This window comes from Malaclemys terrapin, chromosome 9 (assembly GCF_027887155.1).
Source record: "Malaclemys terrapin pileata isolate rMalTer1 chromosome 9, rMalTer1.hap1, whole genome shotgun sequence".
Classification (NCBI taxonomy): domain Eukaryota; kingdom Metazoa; phylum Chordata; order Testudines; family Emydidae; genus Malaclemys; species Malaclemys terrapin.
Genome location: NC_071513.1, coordinates 91165685 through 91191339, shown reverse-complemented (window position 1 = coordinate 91191339; position 25655 = coordinate 91165685). Strand labels below are relative to the sequence as shown.

General features: G+C 40.6%; 1 protein-coding gene across 2 annotated transcripts in view; it reads right to left on the bottom strand.

Annotated features, from left to right (window-relative positions):
- The window catches only part of FNDC3B (fibronectin type III domain containing 3B), a 371221-nt gene that overhangs the window by 269996 nt on the left and 75570 nt on the right, over nt 1–25655 (bottom strand). For both annotated transcript variants that reach the window (XM_054039466.1, XM_054039465.1), the window contains exon 3: nt 9430–9505. In XM_054039466.1, the coding sequence (XP_053895441.1) occupies nt 9430–9505 (76 nt within the window). The remainder of the gene's footprint in view (nt 1–9429; nt 9506–25655) is intronic.

Here is a 25655-nt window from a genome sequence, read left to right as displayed (position 1 = left end):
TATTTTTAAATGATCTGTAGTTATAATGTGTCAAACTTAAAGTCATCCAGTTGGCATACGTAGGCCCAGGAAAGGCTAGCAGGGAGTAGTCTCTGAACTCAGGAGAGTGCACTAGAGATGTGACTGGGCACCGAATGCAAAGGGTATTCAAGGACGTGATGGAGAATTTCTTGTGTTCTTCCTTTTCCCTTGCAGAGCTGGCAACAAACAGGTCCCAAGTGAATGTGTGAAAAGGAAACAAACCAACAAAAACTTCCTAGGAAAGTCATATAGGGCCATAGGCCAACACTAAGAGATATGGATGTCTAAAGTCAGGCACCTAAATCTATATTTGAACAAGTGGCCTGATTTTCAGAGATGCTGAGCAAGTGCAGATCTCAATGATTTCAGGGGGTAGGGGTATGGAAAGGAGTTGCTGCATCAGTCAATTAGCTTTTCCTTTACGTGTGGAGTTAATAAGGTATTCTGCAGGAAGTATAGTTTGTTACCACTCTACAGGGCGTTAAAAGGCATACTCAAAGATTGGTCATCAAATGGTTTATAACATACAAATAAAGGATGCCAATTATATTTCCATTGTATAACGCTTAATTCAGTCCAGATGATCCACTTCATCTTCCAACAGGCACTCAAACTTCTACCAGTACGCAAAAGAGTCAAGAGAATAAGTCTCAGATTTGGTTAGAATCGGACAGTGACAATATCTTATAGCCACTTCGTTTTTAATGACTCCTTTCTTTTAATTATTTTGTTTCCTTTTACTGTGTCCATCCAGATCATCTTAAAAATCTCCCTTTTTTGCCTGTTTCTTTTTCTTTCGTTGTCCCCTTTCACTTTGTAAAAATTGTTTATAATTTATAATCTTCATTTTCACTTCCAGAGTCTAGTACTTTAAAACCACCTTTTCTCCACTTCCATTCCATTTGTTTTATGCTTTGTGTACCATAGAGTTGTTATTTTGATAAGTGTTAATCATCATCTGGTGATGTCACTTTTTCCTATCATGATTCTTCATTTTATTTGGATGTGTAACAGAGTGGCAGAATTCTCCTGTGTCTCTGTCCTGTTAGCAGGCATTTGAATCCAGGTTAATCAGTGCTAATTTCTGGGGGCAGGTGTCGGTCATCAGACTTCACCCTGAATAGAAGGGAAGCAGGAACAGAACACTGGCATGAAGAAACATGAGAGCACACACTAGGGTTTGGGACAAACAGAGGACAGAGACAGGTCGGGAAAGAAGGAACTCTAAAGGCATTCAAGTCTACGGAGCAGGCATAGATTGGAGTTCATGTGAGATTACTTTGAATTTGCCATTTTGTTTATAACGGCAGATCTTAGAAAGGGTTACAGAATGGTTTCAGCCATTTGACAACTCCAGAAGGTATTAAGTCAAGGTAGAACATGCCTGATCTGCACATGAATGTACCAGCTAAACTTCCAGTTGTAACATCCCTCTTAATGCAAAGTTAATGGACAACATCAGCACAGCAGAACAATCAGCAGTGAAAGTATGAAATTGACATTTTGTGTAACTTCACCCATAGTTCACCATCAGTTCTAAGAGAGACTGAAAAATTTTGCTTTTGCTATGATAGGGCAACACAGAGTTGGTGCACAGCCACTGAATCCCGTATCTTGTTACATGTAATATATACCATGTTTATTCAGATATTCTGAATTCTAAGACAGTACTGGTATTTAAAATGTGGTTTCATTTAAAATATATCTGGGCCTTACATATTAAAATAGTCTAAATTTTTAGGGAAAAACATAAAAGCCCAAACTCTTACTGGACACATTTAAAAGTTTCAATTACACAGCCGTCTCCATGTCTTTAACCAGTGATTTACCTCATGTACACACACACAAATAGGATAAGATTTGAAACTGAACAACTTCTATCGGAGCTATATATCTTTAACAATCAGGTGATGAGTTCCCATTAAGGAAGGGAAACCTCTCTGAGAAGCAAAAAGTGTCCAAACTTCTCCAAAAATGGCACAAAAGTAAGTTACTTTAAAGTCTGAGACTTTCAAAGGAATATTTATGCTATTCAAACTGCTATAGCAAATGCTCAGAGAGTGCTATAAGCAATTTATCAAACACCAGAGACATAAATGTACGTCTCCTCTTTTGTCCTTTTAAAAATATTAACAGGTCTATTGAACAATTACACTTTGGAATGTTTTAAGGCAGATATTTGAGGTATTTAAATTCCACAAATATTTTTAACATGTCTTTAGATGCATTAATGTTTTTCTGCACTTGCCAGTTTTTATTCGTTTTTCTTCATTCATTATCATCATGTTGTGCAATCGGGACAAATGAGATGATAGACCCATGTATGATTAAAGATAGGAATCAACAGGTCACAGGTTATCTTCAAAGTATTGCATAAGGAAAGCTATCCCAGAATAGGATATCTGAGCTTAAATAGAGGATTCTAAAATCCTTAGAAAGCAATACAAAAATGTTTTTCATTTAAATAAGTCATTCTCTATAACCAAAATTAGATACAGCTGCTGAATGGACATGTGACTCAATGTAAATAAAAGCGCTCAGATTTCCTGAATGGGAAATGTGGAAGTGGACTTGTCATAGATTAGTTACATTAAATCAAAGTGTTATTGAAACAGCTCACCCAGTTTAATCTGATAAGAATGATACAGCATATAATTGGCAGTGCTTCCTAATTTGCACATTGGTTAAATATGAATGCATTCCATTTACAAACATATCTTAATGCATTCCGTTTATGAACAGATCTTCACAGAGCATGTGGCAGCTCAGAAAGCAGAAATAAACAAACAGTTTCAATTCTACGTAGAATTATACAGTCATGAATTGACTGATACCTCTTTATTCCATGCAAAACGTAGGGCCTTCACCACTGCCATTCATCTTGGCAGTCTCTTGTTGCGGTCTTAGATTCTTCCCGTGTCATTTTAATGATTTTCATTTCTGCTTCTGTTATGCATTTCCAAGTTGTCCTTGGTCTACCTCGTCGCCCCTTGTCCTAGAGAGTCCAGGCCCATGCCTATCCTGTTATATTGTTCTGTTCTTTCCTCCACGTATGTCCTAGCCATCTCCATTTTCGTTCCCTAATTTCCTGTCCTATCAGTTTCTGTTTCATCCTCCTTCAAAGATGTTCATTTTTTATTTTTTCTGGCTATCTGATGTTGAGGATTTGTCTCCAGCAGCTGTTTATTAAAAAAAAATTGAGTTTATACAGTAATGTCTTGATAAGTCTCCAAGATGCATCACCATGTAGTAAGGCAGATTTTACAATGGTGTTAAGTATTCAAAGTTTAGTTCCAGGGGCAAGATTTCTGTTTCTTCAGCTCAGCTTTAGGGTTGCAAAAGTATGTCTGGTTTTCGCTATTTTAGCTTTAATGTCTTCATCTGTTCCTCCTGTTTTGCTTATGATGCTGCCAAGATATGAGAAGTGTCGGACCTCTTCTAGGTCAATCCCAGAAAGTGTTATTGATATTTCTTGTTGCCTGTTGATTCTCATAGTTTTTGTTTGCTCAGTGTTGATTTTCAGCTGTATTAACCGTGCATAGGTCAGAAGATCATTTGTTTTTGCTGCATATCTTTGTGGGAACGAGAGAGCAAGTTGATGTTGTCTGCAAAGTAGCTACTGTGTAAAAGTCCATTGTATACTCCTTGGTTGTACTGTGGTCTCATTACCCAAGCTATTACCAGTAGGAAGGATATGGGTGACATAAGACATCCTTGCCTGACACTGGTAGTTAACCTGAACAGCTTAGTCAGTTCTCTAATGACTTGGCATGTTATATTTTCATAGAGGCTCTGAATGATATTCACAAATTTCTGGGGGATTCCACAGTGGTGTAGCAACTTCCATAAGACTATTCTGTCCACTGTGTCGAAGGCTTTTTGGAAATCTAGGACAATGATGTATAGTGGTGACTGCCATTCGATTGACCAGCCTATGATGATATATAGGGTTACTATGTAGTCTACACACGATTTCTCCTGCCTGAGCTCTTATGGTCTTCTTGTAGCTTAAATCTACTGCTTTCTTTAGTATGTCTAGGATAAAGTGTGTATTTAACTATCGAAGGACAGCAACTAAATGCCAGTCTAGTTTTTACACCGACTGAGTTTTCCTTTCTTCACTATAATGCATGGAAAAATGGTCATAAAGTGGGTCCAAGAAAGTCACACCAATGTAATGGTTAATAGTTTCTGCCCTCACGATTGGGACCATATTCATCTTCAGAACCACAACCTACTTTGTGTTTTCCTGTCATTCGTAATTTAAAACAAACCAAAAAAAGCACATCAAACAATATACAACAAAAGTGTCTTGGTGCTCTCTCAGCTGAGTAGGCTAATATTTTGTGAATCTGGCGCAAAAGGATAATAAACAAGTTTTAGAATATCTCATTTCAAAAAAGTTCATATATTTAATGACAATGCTCTAAGATTTGCCATTTCTCAAAATTTAAATTATAGTTATATAATTATTTTAATGACAAATTCTACCATGAAATAGGCTCCCTCTGCCCCCCCCCCCGCAAATATTCTTTGAGGATGGAAAAACAAACAGAAGTTGTGATCGATAATTTTAGAATGCATCTGGTAAGCACTTTAACAAGAGGATCAGGCAGTTTAAATACCATAAACCATTATTCCATTTTAAGCCTCAGTTTTTACACTTTAATCAATAAAACAATACTGCTAAGTGACAAACATTCTTCCTGCAATTTAAGATTTGATCATAGTAATGACATGGTCAAAGCTGAAATCAGGGACATTTCACATGGTCTCATATCAAGGCATTGGATTTTACTCTCTAGTACTATACTTTTAAGAGTTGAGATCTTCCAAAGGAGGGATCAATGTATGTCAATCACACAGTTGAAGCTGCAGCGGTACCATAAATTGACCTTTTAATTCATGAAGAGAGTGACAGTGTGGAATTGGCAGGGCATGAAATCTTTTAGTACTGATTAACAATTGTTTTCAATTTCAGCCCACAGCACAGTCAGGGAGCCAAGTGAGGTCAAAAGAAGACAGGTCCGACACTGCCACCAAGTTTCAAAACTGAGGACTAGAAAAGCAAAAGGTAAAGAACGAGGTTCTCAACAAAAATATAATGAATGTTCCAAACCAGTAAAAACTTTCTAATGGGATTATTTATGTGAGTTAGGATTAGTCACAGAAGGAAGGTTTTCCAAGATTACGCTCAGAGAAAAAAAAGAAAGGCAGAGACAGTTGCCCCAGCTTTAAATATGCGTATGCGGTCTCCCACACTGAACACAAATCCAATCATGTTTAAAAAAACAAAAACCTTAAGCAGACAGTTGCCTGGATTTGTAAGTACTAAGATTGTCAAACTCTTTGGGGCAGGGATCATCCTCCCTCCCTCCCGCCCCCGTTTGTACAGTGCCTTGCCCAGTGGTAATACCATTATGGTAATACCGAGACTACTTCTATGAATACTGATAGTTTAGATTCAGGAGCAGCATATAAGGTTTTGTCATAAAAGTTCTATGTAACAGTATCTATACATAAATGTGTGTGTTTCTTTAGCATTTATTTGCAGGGCAAAACGACCAATTACAATTTCCAAAACCATACCATATAACTATAGTAGTGATTTTCTAAACTTATTTTAACACAAAATGCTGATAAGTGGTAAGTGGCAACCAAGCTCTATTAGCACAAATACAATAGCAACAAATTACTGAAAACACTAAGAGGCTCCAAATGACATTGATTTTTAATGGGATGTCTGTATAACATTTTGGACAAGAAAATGTTAAGTATTATAATGATAAAAAATGGGGAAAATGCAAAGTACCAACCAGTATAAAGTACTGTGTCCCAAATAAAAGGATTACTCAGCTTTATTAGCCTGTTAATTCTCATGTAGGTCCTTCCCTTATCACACAGCATGTTGACCATTAATCTTAACAAGTGGTTTTAGATTACTCACATCAAACAAGCTGAAGATACAGTACTTTCTCTTGTATTATTAAACTAATTAATCTAAAGTGTGCTTCCATATAAGAGAGATAAATAAGCACATCTGGAAACAAATCAATAGAAACTGCAGCACAGTGTTCAGCTCGACTTTCAAGATTAGCAAACAACAGTTTTTAATGATAATTTTTAAAACATCAGAGTCACAATTGGAACTGCCACAATTTGTCCTAATTTTATTTCTTATGATGTATTTTCAGTTATGGAAAAAGTGATGCAATCAATTGATTCTGACCTGCTCAAATTAGAAAAGCAAAACATTTAGGACTAAATCCTCCATTGGTGTAGCTCCGCTGACTAAAGCATCTATTCTAATTTACATGAGCTGAGATCTAGACCTACTTTTTAAGTTCAATTGTGCAAATTCAGTTAGCTCCCAGACCCTTTGCCTCTAGAGAGCTGGAGGATCAATACCCTAGTTTAAGGCACAAGCAAAAGTAGGTTTGGTGGTCCTACTCCAGTCTATTCATTCATATAATAAAATATCCCTACAAGTTGGCACAATTAATTGGATTGGAATCCATAGTGCAAATCAGGGTTGAATAGTGCTAGTACAGCTCTTTAGGGAAACTTTCATAATGCCTAGTTCAAATCATTAGTTCCTTACTTCCATGAGCATTAACTTTAAGCAAACAAAAATACCCAGCCTCCACATGATTTAATTAACATGGCTCACATATGTATGATTGATAACACTACATTTCCCAGACCACGGAAGCATCACAGGCAGTAATGTCTTTACAGGAGTGAACTCTGGCTGAATAATTTCTCTCGTGAACACTATTAAACACAAATGTGCTCTTCTTCAACATCAAGCATGAATATTTTCTTGACAAAACACTTTTATAGTGGCCATTGCAAGGAAAATCCCACTGGACATTTACCTTTAAATTTACATATGAATCTCAAAGAAACCTATGGTGTAGAAAAGCTGGAGTGTAGGACAGGAACTTGTTCAGAATCTATAATTTCTTTATAGGATCATTCTTCTAAATGCTAAAGCCATAGAGTTGGTTACATGATTTTGTAACAATCCACTGTAACTGATTTAGACACTGAAACGGGTAGTCTTAGTTTGGCACTTGGAGATAGAGACTGACCCCATTACCTGTACATATGTAGTGACATCAGCAACAGAAGATAGGGAGCCACTGGCTTAGAGATGCCAGCATTCTCCACAAAAAGAGAAGAACATGTTGAGGAAAATCTTGATCTGAATATTGTCCTGTTTCTTATATAGTCTTTCCTACCCATTATGACCTCACCTGGTCTTTTATGCAGTCAAAAGCGTTCTGTGCAGATTCATCACTCTAGTTAGTATGGGATTAACGCACACCTCCACAACAGCCAATATACTGCCCTGTTATTTTGGAGATTCTACTGGATGATCAGTAATACTGAGAATGCTAACAAACATCATGAGGATGCTAGACAATTCCTATGCCCTAGAGAAAACGTATGTTGTTCTTAGTCGTATTAGATAGAGTGTCAAGCTGGCTAGAAACCTCAATTTGTTTAGTACTTCACATAAGCTGTTTATAAAAGCATGGCTTTCAGAATAATTAGAGACCTCCCAAAATGACAATAAATATTACCAGACAAGGGAAATATATCAACTCTATTGTAAGCTGGGCTTTATTGTATAATTTTGTAAAAATGACAATCTTCATAAGAAAGTTCTGGTCTATTAATTTCAGTGTCTGCATAAATTACTTCATGTACCTCTAAATGAGCCGATGACAAATTGTTTAGAAACAATTTGGCTTCTATAGTACACTGTATAATTTCTATGTTTCTCCTCCATTCTTTATCACTGTAGGCCTGGCTAGAAATGAGTAATTGGACATGGGTGAGGCCTCATTTTTTGGGAGACAGGATTAGCATGGTAAATGGATCAGCAGGCTGGAAACAGAAAGGGGGAACACCCAGGGAACCAATTACAATAAACAAAATAACAATGGATAAGATAAGCCTGGAAAGGAAGATGAGATAAAGAGTAAGTCATACATGGCCAATGAGAGATTGGTTCCTACAAAGTGACCAAGCCAATCCCCAAAAGTGTAATGCAATGTAACGTGTAAACATATATAAAGGAAAACGTTTGCTGTGGCACTTTGGATGTTTGGTATATATACCACTTATACTCACTCCCTATGCTTGAGTCTGATCAACTCAGCGTAGCATTGCTGTATGCCTAATAAAGAAAACTGAGTGACAAGTCAGGAGTTGAACTGAGTTCTTGGGGAACTGAGTGGAAGAGGTCTCAGGTAAACCGCAACGATCACTAGAAACACTTGCATGTAAACAAAATCATTGTTTCTTAGACATCCATCCAGTCCTGTTACTTATTCCCCATCTGATTCATAATCCCATTTCTGACATCAGAACTGGCGGCTATGGAAATTAAGATGTCACTGACTGAGAATTATGGCCTCAAGTGAGAAATAAGAGACAAAAGCAAATTCACTCTTATTAGGCAAAGATCTTGCTTTCCTGTAAATAGAATAGGAATAGTAACATAGAATAGGAAAGTACCATAAAAAAGAGGAAACTGATAAATATTTGGCCAACATGTAGATATTTGATTTTATCCGGAAGCAATACAAAGTAGAAAGCCTTTTGCATTCAAATATTTCTCCCTCGTGGGGAAGTCAAGTAAAAATGAATCATTCCAAATGTTTAATCGACACATCCAGGTTAAAAAAAAATTTCAGAAAACACAGAATTTCCTTACCTAGGTTAGATTTATTAATTTATTATCTTAGACGATAAAATATTTCAGTTTTAGTAATCTTACTTTCCTCAATATGGACCACATAACAGACTAATACATTTCTCTTTATTTTGATAGTTAATTTCTACATACTTTCACTTTCTGCTTCTTACGCACTACTATAAAACAGCAATGTCTAGGTTGCAAATACTCCAGAGGATTATGCATTAGTTAAAAATGTTTCCACCTGAATTTTTATTATTATATTAATTAACGTAGATATGTCTATTGATCTTAGGTTTTGCAAAAGCTTACTTTAAAAAGTGAAATGCTGGGGAGTCACTTTTTACCTAGTAGCATCCATTAGAATTTGTAAAACTCCATGATTCAAATTGAGGCACTGAATTAAAACCAGTGTTTTAATAATTCCTACAACATACACAGCTATCCTATACACCGCCTCCCACTCATACAGGACACAGCTTTGTGGCACAGCATTTCACACTCATGTATGAGTTATAAATCCCTAACTTTTCACAAAATAAAGCCAAGTAAATCTGTAGACTCGTGTGTACTATACTTTTTTAAAAATTAAACAAAGGTAGATATAAAGAAAAACCCATGACTAACCCACTGAACACATAAATTTAGGGATGCTCCATTATCAGAAGGCTATTATTTAGAAAAAAAAAATCTCTTACCTTGAATGCACTGAAGTGTTCCATCCTCAGCCCTTATTGTAAAGGTTTCACCTGGATTAACTTGAACCAAAATGACCTGCCAAAATAAACACATTCATTTCAATCTAATGCTCAAATCTCATCGGGTATATTCATTCCAAAAGTTTTCTTACCTAAAGATGCACTAGACAAGATGAAAAGAGTTAAGCAGGCTGGATTAGCCACAGTTTTGGGTACTAGCAGAGTCCTGGAATTAGTACAAGATTTGAAGTTTGTCTAAATCACTAAATTTATTCTGAAAACAACAATATTACTCAAAAGGGCTGGAATGTAAAGATGAAAGTTGGAATTTTAGGCCCCAGGCCTGCAAATACTTAGGCAAATGATTGTTTTATTGCACACAAGTAGTCCTATTGAAGCCACTGGGCTGCTAACTTGCTTAGAATTCAGCAAGGATTGCTTTTCAGGATTGGCAACTGAGAGTGGATATTGCAGGACAGACTGAGTGACATACTTTGGGCCATATGCTTTTTCCACAGGAGTAAGAACTGCCTCACTGGATCTGACCTGGGACCCATCCAACATGATAAGAGATTCTGGCCCTTTGTATTTATTTTCACTGAAAAGCATCCAAGCATAATGGGAATGGGTGCAGTAAAATACATGAGCAAACAATTTACACTATTAAGAATAAATAATAAGCATTTTAGAATGAAAGGCTTGGTCCCACTCCTGGTTTCCCACTGCTCAAGCCACCAGATAATAGGATACTTTTCTAGACCCTGTAGCATTCCCAAGGCGTAATACTCACTGCCCCTCTCTACTAACTGTATAGAAAAATTGTTTCAGAATGTGCTGCATTTGCCTGTTCTACTCATTTCCAGACACAAATGTGGAAAAAAAGCTATTTTTACAGTGAGACTGTAAAAGAATGTTTACACTACATGACTTAGTAAGCAGCAATATCCTGATCACAATGTGAGGCTGTCTGTGTTTATTTTAGTCAGCCTCGAATAAGGGCTGTCCCTGATAGCACTCTGTGTGCAGAACACTCATGGACTTCAATGGAAGTTCCCTGCAGATCAGATCCTAAATCAATATAATCATTCATAGTACCAGCATGGTTTTAAACTAATATACAAGTTGGAATCTGTTTACCAACCATTGTGTGGAGTTTTGGTGTGCACAACCTCCACTGATATCAGTAAGACTCACATGGCTAAAACACCAGGTCATGTTTTGACAACTTACCCTTCAGGGTCATTTTCTTTAAAGACATATTTTATTTGGAATAAGTTGATGTTTTACCATATACTATCTATTAAATGTGTTACATACACAATACTTGATTTCAAACATAATGTCCAATAGCCTCAGGGTTTGCTGTTATTGTAATCACGTAAAGAGAGATTCTCATTATCACTGAGCTAGAGATATTATCGGATATGAAAAATTCACTTCTGGATCCAGATTTTGATCACTCGGATCCAGAGTTTGGTTCAGCCTAGTATGGAAATAGATTCTGAACCAGCCCTTAGGTTCTGGGATGTTTGATCCCAGCATTTCAGTCTAGGCCCATCTGCAATATGGATGCTAATTAAAGGATGCCATGTCATGCTTTTTGAAATCCAACTTAAAGGTTTACAATAAAATAAATTACTGAATATATGAGACTTCAAATTACAGTAATCCTGCAGAAGCCCACTGTCATGGTTAAATTTTTAACACACAAATTATAAGTCAATTAGAGAAATGACAATATGTGAGCAAGGCCAGCCCACAATATTTTGGCACCTGAGGCGGGGAGCTCAAATGACGCCCCCATGCCTCCTCGCTTGGGCCAAAACTTTGAAAGGTCTCAATTCTGCCTTCTTCCTGTTCTACTCCTCTCATGGTACTGCTCTGCTACTTACCCCAATAAAGGAGAACTAACAACTTAAAATGCCTTGTTCAAAAAATTTAAACAACACTTAACTTTCAAATGCCTGAAGAGCAAATGTAACTTTTCTTGTCTGCATAGTAAACACGGTCATTTTTATCTGTTTGAATAATCAAAGTGGTGCTTTCTATGCCTTCTTGGTTGCAAAGATTTGAACTGCTTCCTGAAGGTCCACAGTCTGAGCCAGCTCAGGCTCTATTGAGATGGTTGCAAGGCCGACCAGCCTCTCCTGTGTCATTGTGGAGCATAGATGTGTTTTTATTAACTTCTGCTTGGAGAAGCTGCGTTCTCCACTGGCAACTGTTATAGGAAGTGTTAGAAGTATGCGCAGAGCAACAAAAGCATTTGGAAAGAGGCTGGTCATCTTATTTGTGCACATATATTCTAGAACAGCCTTTGGAGTTGATCCTGCTGAAATATATCTTGAAAGGGCTTTCAGTTCATCACCTAAATCACTTGCATCAACATGTGTCAACACTGTCTCTAGTACCCTGCATTGCTGATGTAGGTCTTCTTCAAGGATAGTGAGGAGTTTTGGAATATCATACAACATCCCAAATATACTGCTGTGTTCCTTCAGCTGCATGAAACATTCTTCAACTGACTGTATTGCACAATCTAGCACCTGGTTAAAGAATTCAACTTTGAATTGTTGTTTGGGGTCTCTTATGGGTTTATCCCATGTCTTGTAATCAAAAGTTCTTCTTCTTCGCTGACTCTTGTATTCTTGAATGGGTGGGAAAATAGCTTCCGTGTGAAGTTCCTCTGCCAACTTCTGTGCACTCTTCAGAACGTTTTGAAATCCCTCATCTGACCAGTAAGACTAAAGGTATGACTTTGTTTTGTCCAGTTGTCCGATTGCTCCAGATATATCAAGGTCAACACCTTGGAGTCTCTTGCTTACAACATTTATTTCAAGTAGTATGTCATGCCACAACACTAAGCCACACAGAAATTTGAAGTTATGTATGTTTCTGGTGATTCCATTTCCCTCTGCCACAGTTCTCCCACGAACAGTTCCTGTCATAGCATTATCCTCCATAATGGCAACTATGGCATCATCTATCTTCCCAACTTGGTGTTTGATAGGCTTTATCGCCTTCACTCGACTTTCCCATCATGTGGCACTCAGTGGTTTCAGTGTCAGAGAGGATGTTCCCAGATGTTGCTTTAAAATTTGTCATCCATGAGTTGATGCAGAGAAAAATACATAGATGCTTTGAATTACATTAAAAAATTCAGCAGCCTCACTAGAAGCTGATGCTGCATCACTGACCACCAAGTTCAATGCATGAGAACTGCACGGGACAAAAAAAAGCTCGAGGGTTTAACTCTCGGATCCGTGTCTGCACTACTCTGTTCTTTCCTCTCATGTTGGCATCATTATCGTAGCCCTAACCTTTCATGTCAGCTATCGCAATTCTCATATCTTCCAGCTTTTTAAGAAGCACAGAAGGGGGAAGGGATAGCTCAGTGGTTTGAGCATTGACCTGCTAAACCCAGGGTTGTGAGTTCAATCCTTGAGGGGGCCATTTAGGGATCTGGGGCAAGATCCTGCTTTGAGCAGGGGGTTGGACTAGATGACCTCCTGATGTCCCTTCCAACCCTGATATTCTAGGATATGCTATGATTTGGTCATACCAACTCCTGTAGTATCATCAATGTCAATAAATTCTAGAAAATGCTCTCTGACAGTCACCATTGCAGGGACATTTTCACTAGGATCTCTTGTTGTTACAAAACGCACCATTAAAGTCATTTGTTCCGTATGGCTGATGTCAAGTGTGCAGTCCAGAATAACAGAGTAATATCTTGCTGACTTCAGATCTGCCACAATCTTCTATTTGACTTTTGTTGCCAGTAACTGTAGGATCTCATTTTGAATTGTTTTTCCAAGGTAGTGGTGTATGTACATTTCTTGGGTGGTGACTCTTCTTAGATGCTCCTGCAGTACAGCATCAAACTCAGCCATCAGCTCCACAATTTTAAGGAAGCTTCCACTGTTTGGCACATACAGCTGATCTGAAGTGCCATGCAGTGCTAGGTTTTGGGTAGCAAGCATTCTCACAATGGCAATGAGCCTTTTCAGAACATAGTGCCAATAAAGAGACTCTGATACAATCTTCTCTTGATGCTGATCATCTATGGTGGCCTTAAACCTTAGCCTCATCTCAAGCTCTTTTCACCTATGGAATGCTTTCTTGGTGATTTGCGGTCTTCTCACGGCATGCCAGATGTCTAGCCAGATTTTTCCAGTCCTTTGTTCCTGTAGAACCCAATGTTTGCAACAAAAACAGTATGCAGCATTCTGGGGTTTTGAAAATATAAGCCATGGCCTCTCCACTTTGTCACCATTGGGGATTTCACGCCAGTAACGTGTTGGATAGAAACTTTTATTTTCATTGTCTTTGGGGAATATGAAGCTTTTCACTTGCTGTGGCCCATGCAGTACTAGGAAGTCCCTCAGGCTATTGCTCAAGTGGGTCCACAGTCCTGAATCATCTAGACTTAAGGAACTAAACTCAGCAGCAGCTGTTTCTTGTGCCTCCACCACACTCTTCTCTGATCTACACTTTGCTTCAGGAATGTGCATGGCTACATCCATTTGAAATGGAGATATGGATGCTGCAGTAGCTGCCAGGTCACCTGCACTCTGACTAACTGGAAGATCAGGCATCTCCTCACCACTCACATCCTCACTGGGACCGGAAGGCTCACCGTGAACATTTGTGTCTATGTATCTCAGAAGAGCTCCTTCCTGCTTAGATAGAAAAGCTTCCTTTGCTTGCTTTCTTTTTCTGAATGCTGCCCCAGAGGGGCATTTTCTTCTTTCACTCATTACTGCTGTTTTGTGCCAGCTATACTGGCTCTGAACACTCAGTTGAAAAGGACAAATAAGCAGGCTGGTAGCATGGCCTGAGTGAGGGACGATATCAAGTTGACTGCCTGTTCTCCTCCAGTGGGTTCAGGGAAGCAGCAGGAAACAGGAAGCTGCCTGAGAAGCTGGTGTTAATCAGTCCAGGCTCCTGGGGGTGCTAGAAAGGTACATAAGAGGCTCCTCCTCCTCTCTCTCTCCCTGCAGCTCCTGCTGCTTTCTGTTATTCCCTCTCACCTTTTCTCCTGCCTGCCTGTTATGTCTCTTGTGCCCTCCTTCCTCCAGCACTCCACTCCACCATCTCTGTGCATTTAGAGCAGAGAGAATACATATGCACTAGCAGCAGGCACAATTTTCTACTCTCTGGGTCCTAGTGGCACCTCAGTTCGCCTCATAGTAAGGCCAGCCCTGTATTTGAGCCATTATTTTAGGTTGCAACAATAGTTGCCTCACAGAACTTTAATTAAAGTGGAGTTAAGCCAGTAGACACAGATAGGGTTGACAATGTTGTGATTTAAAAAGCCTGACACTCCAGCAGGAGTGCCGGAACCTCCACTGCCCTGCCTCTTCCTCCGAGAGACCCCGTCCATTCCCCCAAGGTCCCACCCCTTCCCTGAAGCCTGGCCCCCGTTTGCTCCTCTCCCCGCTTCTCCTCCATCGCTCGTTGCTTTTCAGCTCTCCCCCGTTCTTCCCCTCTGCCCGGGTCAGGAGGGACTCGCCTGCGGAGCTGGGGCTAGGAGCTGCAGCCAACCAGCACCTCCCCTACCAAAAGCAACTGGACTTTGGGTATCCGGTCAGTAGATCTGACTGAACACTATCAGGTCCCCTTTTCAACAGGACTTTCTGGTCAAAAACCGGGCACCTGGCCACCCTAGACACAAGCCACAATAAATGATTTGGAGGAGATAAAAATAAAGAGACAAAAGCCATTCCACCCATAACCTGTGCACAAGCAACACTTAAAGACAGTTGCTTTTCTGCCTCTGAATAGAGGTGAATAATTCACAAGAGGGGGTGCTTACTTTATTGCCAAAGAAATCATGCAGAGCAAACAGATGGGGTTGGATCGAGAAAATAGGAGCCTACACACAGGAGTGAGGCAAAGCAGCTGGCAAATGGTCCATCATCAAGACCTTGTTACTCCTTTTATGTATAGGGTTTTTAAACAGTTGTTTCCGGACAAGCTATTTATCTGGCAATACATCATGGTGATGGGTAGATTAAGGTTAATCAGGACCTGGATCCGCTGAATTTTTGGGGCGCCTTAGACAGACCCCCATCTCCTCAAACACACACCCTGAATGAATTAGTCTCCCTCTTACCTCCACGTCCTTATTCTTCTCCCCAAGTGAGGCAGCCTATACAGACCATGCCCACTCCAGCCAGTGGCCACCTGACCACAATTAGCTGTGCACTGCACTTCGCTTACCTCTCTGCCTCCAATTCCTGTGTCTCGGCCTCTTTGGACTGCAAATCCCGATATTCCATAGGAACCGACATTAATCCATCCCTGACCATGTTGACTTACATTCTGCCATTAATCTTTTAACTCAGCAGAGTTATGTTGGTCCATAGACTTACTACTAACTATTATTTAAGATGCAGGAGCCTTTGAGACAGTCACTTTTAAAATGCCAATCATCTATCACTCAAAATGTCCACATTCTAATAATGTGGGGTTTGGTTTTTTGGCCACTAATGCATTTGGAAAATTACTGCTTTTGAATTTAAATTTAAAAATACCAAACATATAACATTAAAGCTGTATTCCCAACAGCATCTCTAATCGATGACACAGTTAAATAAAGCAGCAATTCCCTTTTCTTAGTATGTAGATCCTCACTCATCCAATAAACTGTGCTACTGGAGTAAAGGAAAGAAAATACCACACCTTCACATTTCCCTTTACTGTTAATGGCAGCTGCTTATGGTCATATTATAGGAAAACATTCAGAATATGCTTCTTTAGCAGCCACACACTTACAAATTCACAATTTTACAGGAGCCTTAGGCAGTTCAGAATGTTCAGGTGCCTAGTGATTGCCACCATGCTTCAGTGAGATTAATGACTGGATGACAAGCTTTTCTGCATTCTGTTAAAATACTACATTTCAAGCTTTTACTTCCTGCAATATTCATTGTTTCTGAGTTGCTGTGGTAACCTGATTGTAATCTAGAAGTCACTCACGGTGTTAGCCAAGCTTCAACATCCTAATAATCAATCTCACTTAAATTCAACATCATCCGAGTTTTGTTACTTCATTTGACACCAAGAAGGTGTCATCAACAGAAGACAGCTTATTGTCTGAACATGGGAGGGAGGCTGTTGCAGACTCATTGCCTTGGATGAGGGGAAAAGCTGATGACTCTTCCCTGACAACCGACACCAATGAGACAGCAACAGGCCCTGCATCATTCAGTGGTAGTAGAGTGAATCAGATACACTTTTGTATCATGCAAACAAACGCTTCATTCTGCTGTAAAGCAGACATCAATGTTAAAAGTCCTCTTATAAATACAGAATATGAAACACAGAATCTCTTTCCAGACCAAGTTGTTTTTTTCTAGGACTCATTCACTCACTAAAATATTACTTTCCCTAACCTCCAAAGTGCGGACGGTTACTTTCAACACACACAGGAATAATCTGAGATGTCTTTTTTTTTCTTGTAGATTTTAAGAGATGTTTAAAAGAGAAGGCCATTAAAATCAATACCAGGGGATTAAAATCATTATAATGGAGTCAAAGATGTACTGCTGAGGTGGCTATTTGTATGATGACCTATATGAACAAAATAAATATACACTTTATAACAGTTTGAAAGACATCTGACGAAAAATAAATTAACATTACCAAAGATCTACGCCAAAAGAAAACAAGAGCCAGAAGTACAAGAAAAGTCATTCAACATTATAAGTTTTTTGAAACTTACAGAAACTTACAGTTTCTAGTAAAGTTTAACATGACTGGAAAGAATTTCCTAGGACTGAATCAGCCACAAAGGTGTGAATCCAACATCTTTAATCTTAGGCCTTGTCTACACTGGCAAGTTTCTGAGCAGTAAAGCATATTTCTGCGTTGCAGCTCCCTACGTGTACACACTGCCAAGCCACTTAGCGCGCAGAAACTGCGCAGTTGCAGCGCTGTAAAAAAACCACTCCGTGAGAGGCGTACAGCTTTCTGCGCCGGAGCTACAGCGCCATGGTGCCAGTGTAGACACCCTGGTTGATTACAGCGCTGCAACTGGCCTCCAGGAGGTATTCCACAATGCCAGATCTCACCTCTCTGGTCATTGGTTTGAACTCTACTGCTCTGCCCTCAGGTGACCAGCTGGCAGCCCCACCCCTTAAATTCCTTGGGAATTTTGCAAGTCCCTTTCTTATTTGCTTGGTGACGCCTGCAGTGGTCTCAGCACATCTTTCCAGGTGACCATGCCTGCTCCACACATCAGGTGAGCCCCCACTTGGAGCAATGCCGAGCTGCTGGACCTCGTCAGCATTTGGAGAGAGGAGGCTGTCCAGTCCCAGCTGCGTTCCAGCCAAAGGAATTATGATACCTACAGACAGATTTCACGATGCATGACAGAAAGAGGCCATGACCAGGACACATTGCAGTGCAGGGTCAAAGTGAAGGAGCTGCGGAACGCCTACCACAAGGCACGGGAGGCAAATCGCCACTCCAGTACTGCGCCCACAAGCTGCCGGTTCTACAAAGAGCTGGACACGATACTTGGCAGCGACCCCACCTCCACTGCGAAGACCACTGTGGATTTTTCAGTGGCTCATGCGCAGCTCGAGAGTGGACCAAGCCAGGAGGAGGAAATCTTGGACGAGGATGTGAAGCGGGAGGGGGACCCAGAGGCAGAGGACGACTCGGAGGTCCTTCTCTACCCTGGAGGAGGCTAGCCAGTCACAGCTGTTGGAGCTTGGCGAAGCGCAAACAGGAGAGGAGCCCCTGGTAAGTGGCTTTGATTTGGGGAATCACTGAAGCGAGTTGTTGGGGGCAAGAGGGTTGCAAAAAGCATGCTTGTGTCTGTATAATGCGTGTACCACTGCATGCCTAGTCTGAGCGGCAGAACAGTGTGTTGACTGACCCCCTCACTTCATGGGAATCTGCCTCAAAACTCTCATGGAGATACCAGGCAATCCGCTGCCGCAGGTTCTTCGGCAGAGCTGCTTTGTTTCTTGCCCCATTAACGGTAACTTTCCCGCGCCACTCTGCCGTCACCAGGGGGGAGGGGGGGAAAAGGGGGGGGAGGGGCATTGTTGCACATAGGTGAGCCACATAAGAGCTAGGGCGGAAGCTGCAATCTTGGAGAAGACTCTCCCTTGATTCCCTGCTCACCCTCAGCAGCGAGATATCTTCCATAATAAACACAGCCTGTGGAAAATGTGGGGACAGTAATAATTATAAGGCCCCCACTACAGTGCTGGCTCTCCCCAAGAGCCACCTGCCCAGTGTACAGTACGGTCCTGGAACACTGATTTCCCCTACCCCTGAGGTTACTCACCATTTTGGGGGTCTTGTGGCTCATCTGTGTTTGCCTGGGGTCAGCCAGTTAGTGATAGGTATGTGAATAGTGGCTCTGTTTTAAATCACTGAATCAGTGGTCTGTGTGTTGCAAACAATACTGCTTCTATAAAATGTTGCATTTTGGCTTCATGCATCTTTCTGCATTAATGTCCATGAAACAACCAGGTGATCCACAAGTGCCTGGAGAACCACTGAGAAATACCCCTTATGATTAATGTACTCGTTGGCTAGGTGGTCTGGTGCCAGAATTGGAATGTGCGTGCCAGCTATTGCCCCTCCACAGTTAGGGAAGCCCACTTGTGCAAAGCCATCCACAATGTCATGCACATTACCCAGAGTCACGGTCGTTCAGAGCAGGACATGATTAATGGCCATGCACACTTCCATCAACACAAGTCCAACGGTCGACTTTCCCACTCCAAACTGGTTAGCGACCGATTGGTAGCTGTCTGTAATAGTGCAATTTCCACATGCTTCTCCAATGGCAGGGCAGCTCTCATTCTCGTTTCCTTGCACTGCAGGGCTGGGGTGAGCTCATAACACAGTCCCATGAATGTGGATTTCCTCATCCGAAAGTTCTGCAGTCATGGCTCATCATCCCAGACGTGCATGACGATGTAATCCCACTACTCAGCGCTTATTTCCCGAGCCCAGAAGCGGTGTTCCACTGTGGTCAGCACCTCCATGAATGCCACAAGCAATCTCATGTCGTAGCTACTACACGTGGTGAGATCAATATCAAACTGCTCTTGCATTTGTAGTTTAAGGAATAACTCCACTGCTACTTGTGATGTGCTCGTTAGAGCGAGCAGCATATTGGTCAACAGTGTGGGACCCATTCCTGCAGACTGAAGCAGCAGAGCAGAGCGCGTAGTACACAAACCATAGAAAAATGGCACCAAATGCAGATGGAAGCACAGGGATTGCTGAGATGTGAAGCAATGAATCACGGGTCATTGGGACAGGACCCAGGATGCCACCTAGCCCACCTCGCCCCGCAACCCCCTCTGCCTTCCCACAACTCTGAGCAGCCGAAGAGGAAGAGGATAGCTACCCAGAGTGCATCACTCCGAATACTGCTGCAAGTGCCCACAAGTGTGAACACATTATTGCACGGGCAGCTGACAGTGTGAACACACAACAAAAGTTTCCCTTCAGGACTCTCTGAGCAGTGCTGTAACTGCCAGAGCTGTAACTCTGCCAGTGTAGACATACCCTAAGAGAGCTTTGCTTCTCCACTGTTTGAGGAGGAGGAAAAAGGCTGTTACTTGTCTTTGGTTTACCTCTCCACAATTCATGACTGCAGCTATTTTATTACCTATATATATTTACTCAGGATTAAGTGTTTCTATTTACTTTGAAAATACAAAAGCACACTGAGAAAGGGGCATAATCACCATTTAAAGCTCTGCTTCCAAACCCCTCAGTCCTTACACATGAAAAACTCCCATGGATATGTTCATGGAATAATTGCCTAAGTTAGAACTGTGGGATTTGGCCATCATTATGCAAGTGTTTATTAACCAAAAGACAGCTCCCAGAGCACAACAGATAAAGCATTTCACATCTATTTTAAAAACTCAGAAATAAAACTATTGCCATGAAGTATATGTCATTCAGAACGCCAAAAAGTTTAAGCATCCCACCATTTACTGCAGAGAAACAATAATAATCTCTTACAATAGGCCACTCTTGAGTGGAGGCTAGCATGGATTGCTGAGATTTGCACTATGGCAAGCAGAGACCACAAAATGCTTTTCACTTAGGACCTTGGTTTGGGATTAACTATCTATCAGGCACCCATTAACACACACCGTGCCCCTTTGACAGGAACTGAGAATTTTAGAACTATCAGAAAAGCAAATGATCTTTTCAAATTCTCAGTAGCTTGTAAAGAGCCACTACTATCAAGAAAAACAGTTGGGAGGAGGGGGGGTGTGGAATGTAAAGAGTACTTTAAGCAATTCCTCTAGTCAGCTTCCTTTTACTCCTAGCCCATAGTAGCAGGATCACAGAAATGCGCCAACAGGTTCTCCTTTTTATCCTCCCCACATGTAGGGTGACCAGATGTCCGATTTTATAGGGACAGTCCCGATTTTGGGGTCTTTTTCTTATATAGGCTCCGATTACCCCCACCCCGATTTTTCACATTTGCTGTCTGGTCACCCTACCCACATGCCCATTTATTGTACCTTGTAAATTAAACAAGGTCAAGCTCCAAGGCATTGCTAAAATGGCTGACATTTGAAGCGTTTAAAAATGCATTATGAAATGGAAGAGCAGCCTTTGGGAGTGGCTTTGAAGCTGAAACTTTTAGGACAGTCAAAGCACTCATTAACGGTTTTGAATATTCTTCCATCATCGCCTTGGAGTTTTCTTTTTCTATTTCTGCAATGTGGGGCTTTAGGGGTGGGGATGGGGTGGCTATTTGTTCTCTTTTAAAGGTGGGCTCAGTCATCTTTTCAAAACGCTAATGATCTATAAACTGCCTTATCATCTGGCATGGAACTTTTGGCAGACACATGAGGGCAGCTTCCACCTCTTTTCTCCTGCATTTTCTGTCTCACATTTGACAACTCTTTTCTTCTCTGCCTGCATGAAGCCACTCTTGTCAGAGAAGAAAGTCATAATTTCCCTGTAGAAAGGGGGGGGTACTCCTTTTGTCTTTTGCAGTTTCCAAAATCCATTCATATCTAAAAATCAGTCTTGGTTTACAAAAAAAACAGTTATCACCATCTCCACCATAACCAACAGCAGCAGGTTTACTGATCAATTATAAAGGTAGCAGGAGCTCTTCAAAAGCACAAATGGAAATTAGGCACCTGCCATGGCTGCTTTCAAAAATCTCCCCCTTAATGTCTAAATTCAATATCACAAGTAATTCTTTGGGGGGTGGGGGGTAGAATTGCTTTTTCCATTTCATCTCCCAAGTACCAGATCATTCCGTTATTTCTTTCTGGGTTTCTTATCCAGTTGCTATAGGTGATTAGGGTATTAACATAGTTTTTTTATTATTATTTATCATTATTATTATTACTATAACAACATTACCTGGGAGGAATACTTTATGTTGCAGTCAGCAATCCTAAAATGGTCACAATGGAACTACAATGGTGTCTAAGTAAGATCTAATAGATCTAATTCTTTCCTATCTTGATGTAAGTTTCTCGCCTTTAGAGTTAATGAAATTCTATGTTGCATTTTTAGGATACCTTTCATCCCAGGATCTCAGAGCACTTTGCAAGTAATACCTAACTAGGCTGCACTTCATAACATTCCTGTCAGGTACTTACGACGACGAGCTTTTTAAAGGTAGGTAGGCACCTAAAGATGCAGGCAGGCACATCTGAAAGTCCATCTCGTTGCCTAAATACCCTTAAAAAAATCTAGCCCGTCGTTACTATTATTCCTGTGCATACAAATACACAGGTATAGTTTGACTTCTCCAGGCAGGCCAACAAGGCTGTGCATGGGGGACAAATTCTGCGCCTGCCTGAGGCTTGAAGTTTGAGGGGTACTCAGCTCATGGCAGAGGTGGGCTCTTTGATAGCTATGCACAGGAAGAGTGTGGGGGAGGGGGTGGGAGGGGGGGGGGTGTTGATTATGTCAGGAACGTGGCACAAACACCGGTGGGTTGTGGCCCCTTTGAAAGTCCAGGCAGTGGCGTAACAGCCACCATGAGCTGCTGGGCTGCTCTACACTCGGTCTAGTGCTAGAGGCTGGATTCAGTCCCTCCCCACTGTCCTCATGTACTAATCACTGCACAGACCCTGTTCAGTCTGATCTGTGTTGGGGATAGGAAAATTTCACTTACGTGGTTTACAGTACCACTCACCAAAACAGATTGATTTTCTGAGTCCCCCTCCCGCAGTGAACAAGTACCCAACAGCTTGTGGTCTCACAGTACAGCATGACATTAGCAATGCTATAGTTACGGTCAAGACGTTACAGACAGCACTTTTTAAAAATGTAATTCAATTTTCAAAGGCTGAGCCCCTAGTCAGGAAGTGACAGATTTAAGATGGATGCACATACTCTACAAATCCAACTCCTCCTCCCCACATGCACAGGTGGACAGAAGACTGTTCCAGTTGGCACTACTTCCAAATTCTTTATTGACACTGTTCTCTGCAGACAGTAGGAGCATCCCCACTCCCACCTCCCGCTGCCACTACCACCACTCCAATCACACAGGAATCAAATGGAATCTATGCAAGCCTCTAATTCAGGGCTTACTTATGCACCATGACATCAGTTCTGTATAATGAGCCAAGTTCAGAAATCCATCTGGGACAAATAGCGGCCAGGCACATTGTGACTTCTTTTGTTTATATACACTGACTAATTATGTTTGGTGGTAAGTGAACTTACTTGAAGATTTATTTCCCAAGTCCTCCAAAACAACAAAACAATATTTTGCATCCTGGAGCAGCTTTGTGACTCCAGTTCTCTTCCCAAGGTTATGCATAAGTGATTTTTAAGAGAGCTCATTGTTTCTGAAACCTAAAATCTAAGCAAAGACATAGAAGTCGAAGCATACTGCCTTAAAATGTAAAAAGGAAACTGAAAACAGCATAAGGAAATAAAGGCGTATTGTATACCACAGCTCATCATCCTGCAAACATACCCTTAACTTACGAGACCATGCCGCCTATTTTTCACCCAGAGAGGAGGCAGCGATCGAAAAATCAATTTGGAACCAGCTGCTCCTTTACTCTGGGCCTGGCTGCATCAATAAGTTAATCACTTATACAACAGTCTGCTTTCCAAAAAAGTGCACTCCTTAAACTAAAGAGGTGATTAACAGAACTGAAGCAGAACATGCACAGTATCTGGATTAAACACTAGACTGGAAGGATATGAAGACTGATTTGGACCACACCTTACACCACCTTGTTAATGGAAAAATATTTATTAACTGAACTTTTGCACAATAGAATGTTCCCCACTGTTATCCTAACTGCTCCTTATGCTGTATTGTTTTTAGAGATTTTAGCTGGAACTGTTAATTTCCATCTTTCCACTGGCTTGAGTCACTACCATAACATTTTCAATGCAGCATTTTATGTACTTTTTCTTTTCTTTTAGGGATGTAATAAGGATTACAGTTGTAACGGACTGTCCCTTTTCAAAGAAACCTGTTCTATTCCTCTCACTTCCAAGAAGGTTCACTAAATGCTGTTAGAGTCTGATACTGGCTACTGGGCAGAACCAGCCTGTCTGAACTCCTTAATACAGTGTAACAGTGTGCATCACATACTTTGGATTCCAGACCAGCTCCAGCTCCGTTTACTCTTGTGAGTATTTCGAATTATTCTGAGGGGACTTGGGAGAGCAGGGACAGCAAATTTGGCCATGTTAAATAATTAGTGTACAGAAATAAATATTTAAAACTAAGACAGTTAAACCAAGCTCTCCAAAATGTTATTAATCCATTCTCATTTTGTGCCATGTTCAGTCTCACGGTTTTCCCACCCCTATGGAGTTCAGGCTTTAAAATTTGAAATTTATGATGACCGAGTTGTAATAATCTTGACTATGTCATCATCACAACACTAACTTTTTTTTTTAAAAAAGCACCATTTACTTTTTGGTAACTATCTGTTTAATGTGAGAAATTAATATAGCCACACAGTATTTAAGTTTAAAATTCCCTGGCATTCTGTTGTAGGACACTTGCTTTCTTAGCAAAATTCGCTTTGGCAATACATTTATTTTTACATTTAGGAGAGTGGTTTTAGTTTTCACAAAGATGACTATGCTCTTTTAAAACAATGATTAATGTTACTAACTTACATACAGTTTGCTAATTCTTGCCAAGTTTTGCATATATAATCACACACAGTGAAATTTCATAACTGGCCAAATTCATTTTGCCTATGTCCCCATTCCTGCAATCTGATCCACAAAAACAGATTCTTATGCCCATATGAAACTTGCAAACACACTACATCAGCATGAAAATATCCCACACGGATCAGATGGCAGGATCAAGACCTAAATTTGGGCATAAGAAACCCTAATTTACACAAGTGAACAATCAGGTATGTGTACAAAACAGGTAACCACACACCTAAGTGATCAACAGCAAATGCTGTTGCTTATTTTGTATATGCAATTATCTGTTTAAATGCACAACTATGGATTTTAGCACGTGCACACACACACGCACACCCTCGGAGTGCATAAAAATCCACAGTTTGACACGGAAACCAATCCTCTCTGTGCAAAATACATATCTGTACACGCAACTATCACACATGTATGCAGTTACTTGTTTTGTACATACAAACAAGTGCCTAGGTGCAGGTATTGAAGATAGATATTTGCATGCATACATTTTGCAACGACCATTTAGGTCTCGATCCTCGAAAGGTGACTCTATCAACAATACATACCACTTCACACTTCATGTGCCCATCATTATTTATATGATGATGAATAATGAATAACTTACAATAGAGATAAATGCTTACACACAGAGTTAGTTCTTGAGCCTCAGTTTGCAGTCCCATTCCACTCCTGTGGGACAGCTAAACAATTCAGGCTATTCTCTCTCTGTGGTTTACTCTGATAAGGAATGTTACTGCCCTACTCTTTCTTCAGTTTACAAAAAGCGAGGGGAACAAAAAGGAAAAATCATTTCAAGGAGGGAAAAAGTCAGATAATACATGATAACAATAAAGCTCCTTCATTTTAGGCTCTCAAATACTTGAAGCCTCAGAATAATTCTCTGTAGTATTATCCACCTTTCTATACAGAGAGGACACTAAGGGTAAGTGAGGTCACACAGGAAGCCTGTGGCAGAGTCCAGAAGAAAATTGAGATCTCCAGAATCTGTTATTTACCACAATACTCTTATCTGAAAGAAGACAACTCAATGACCAGTTCAGAAGAAA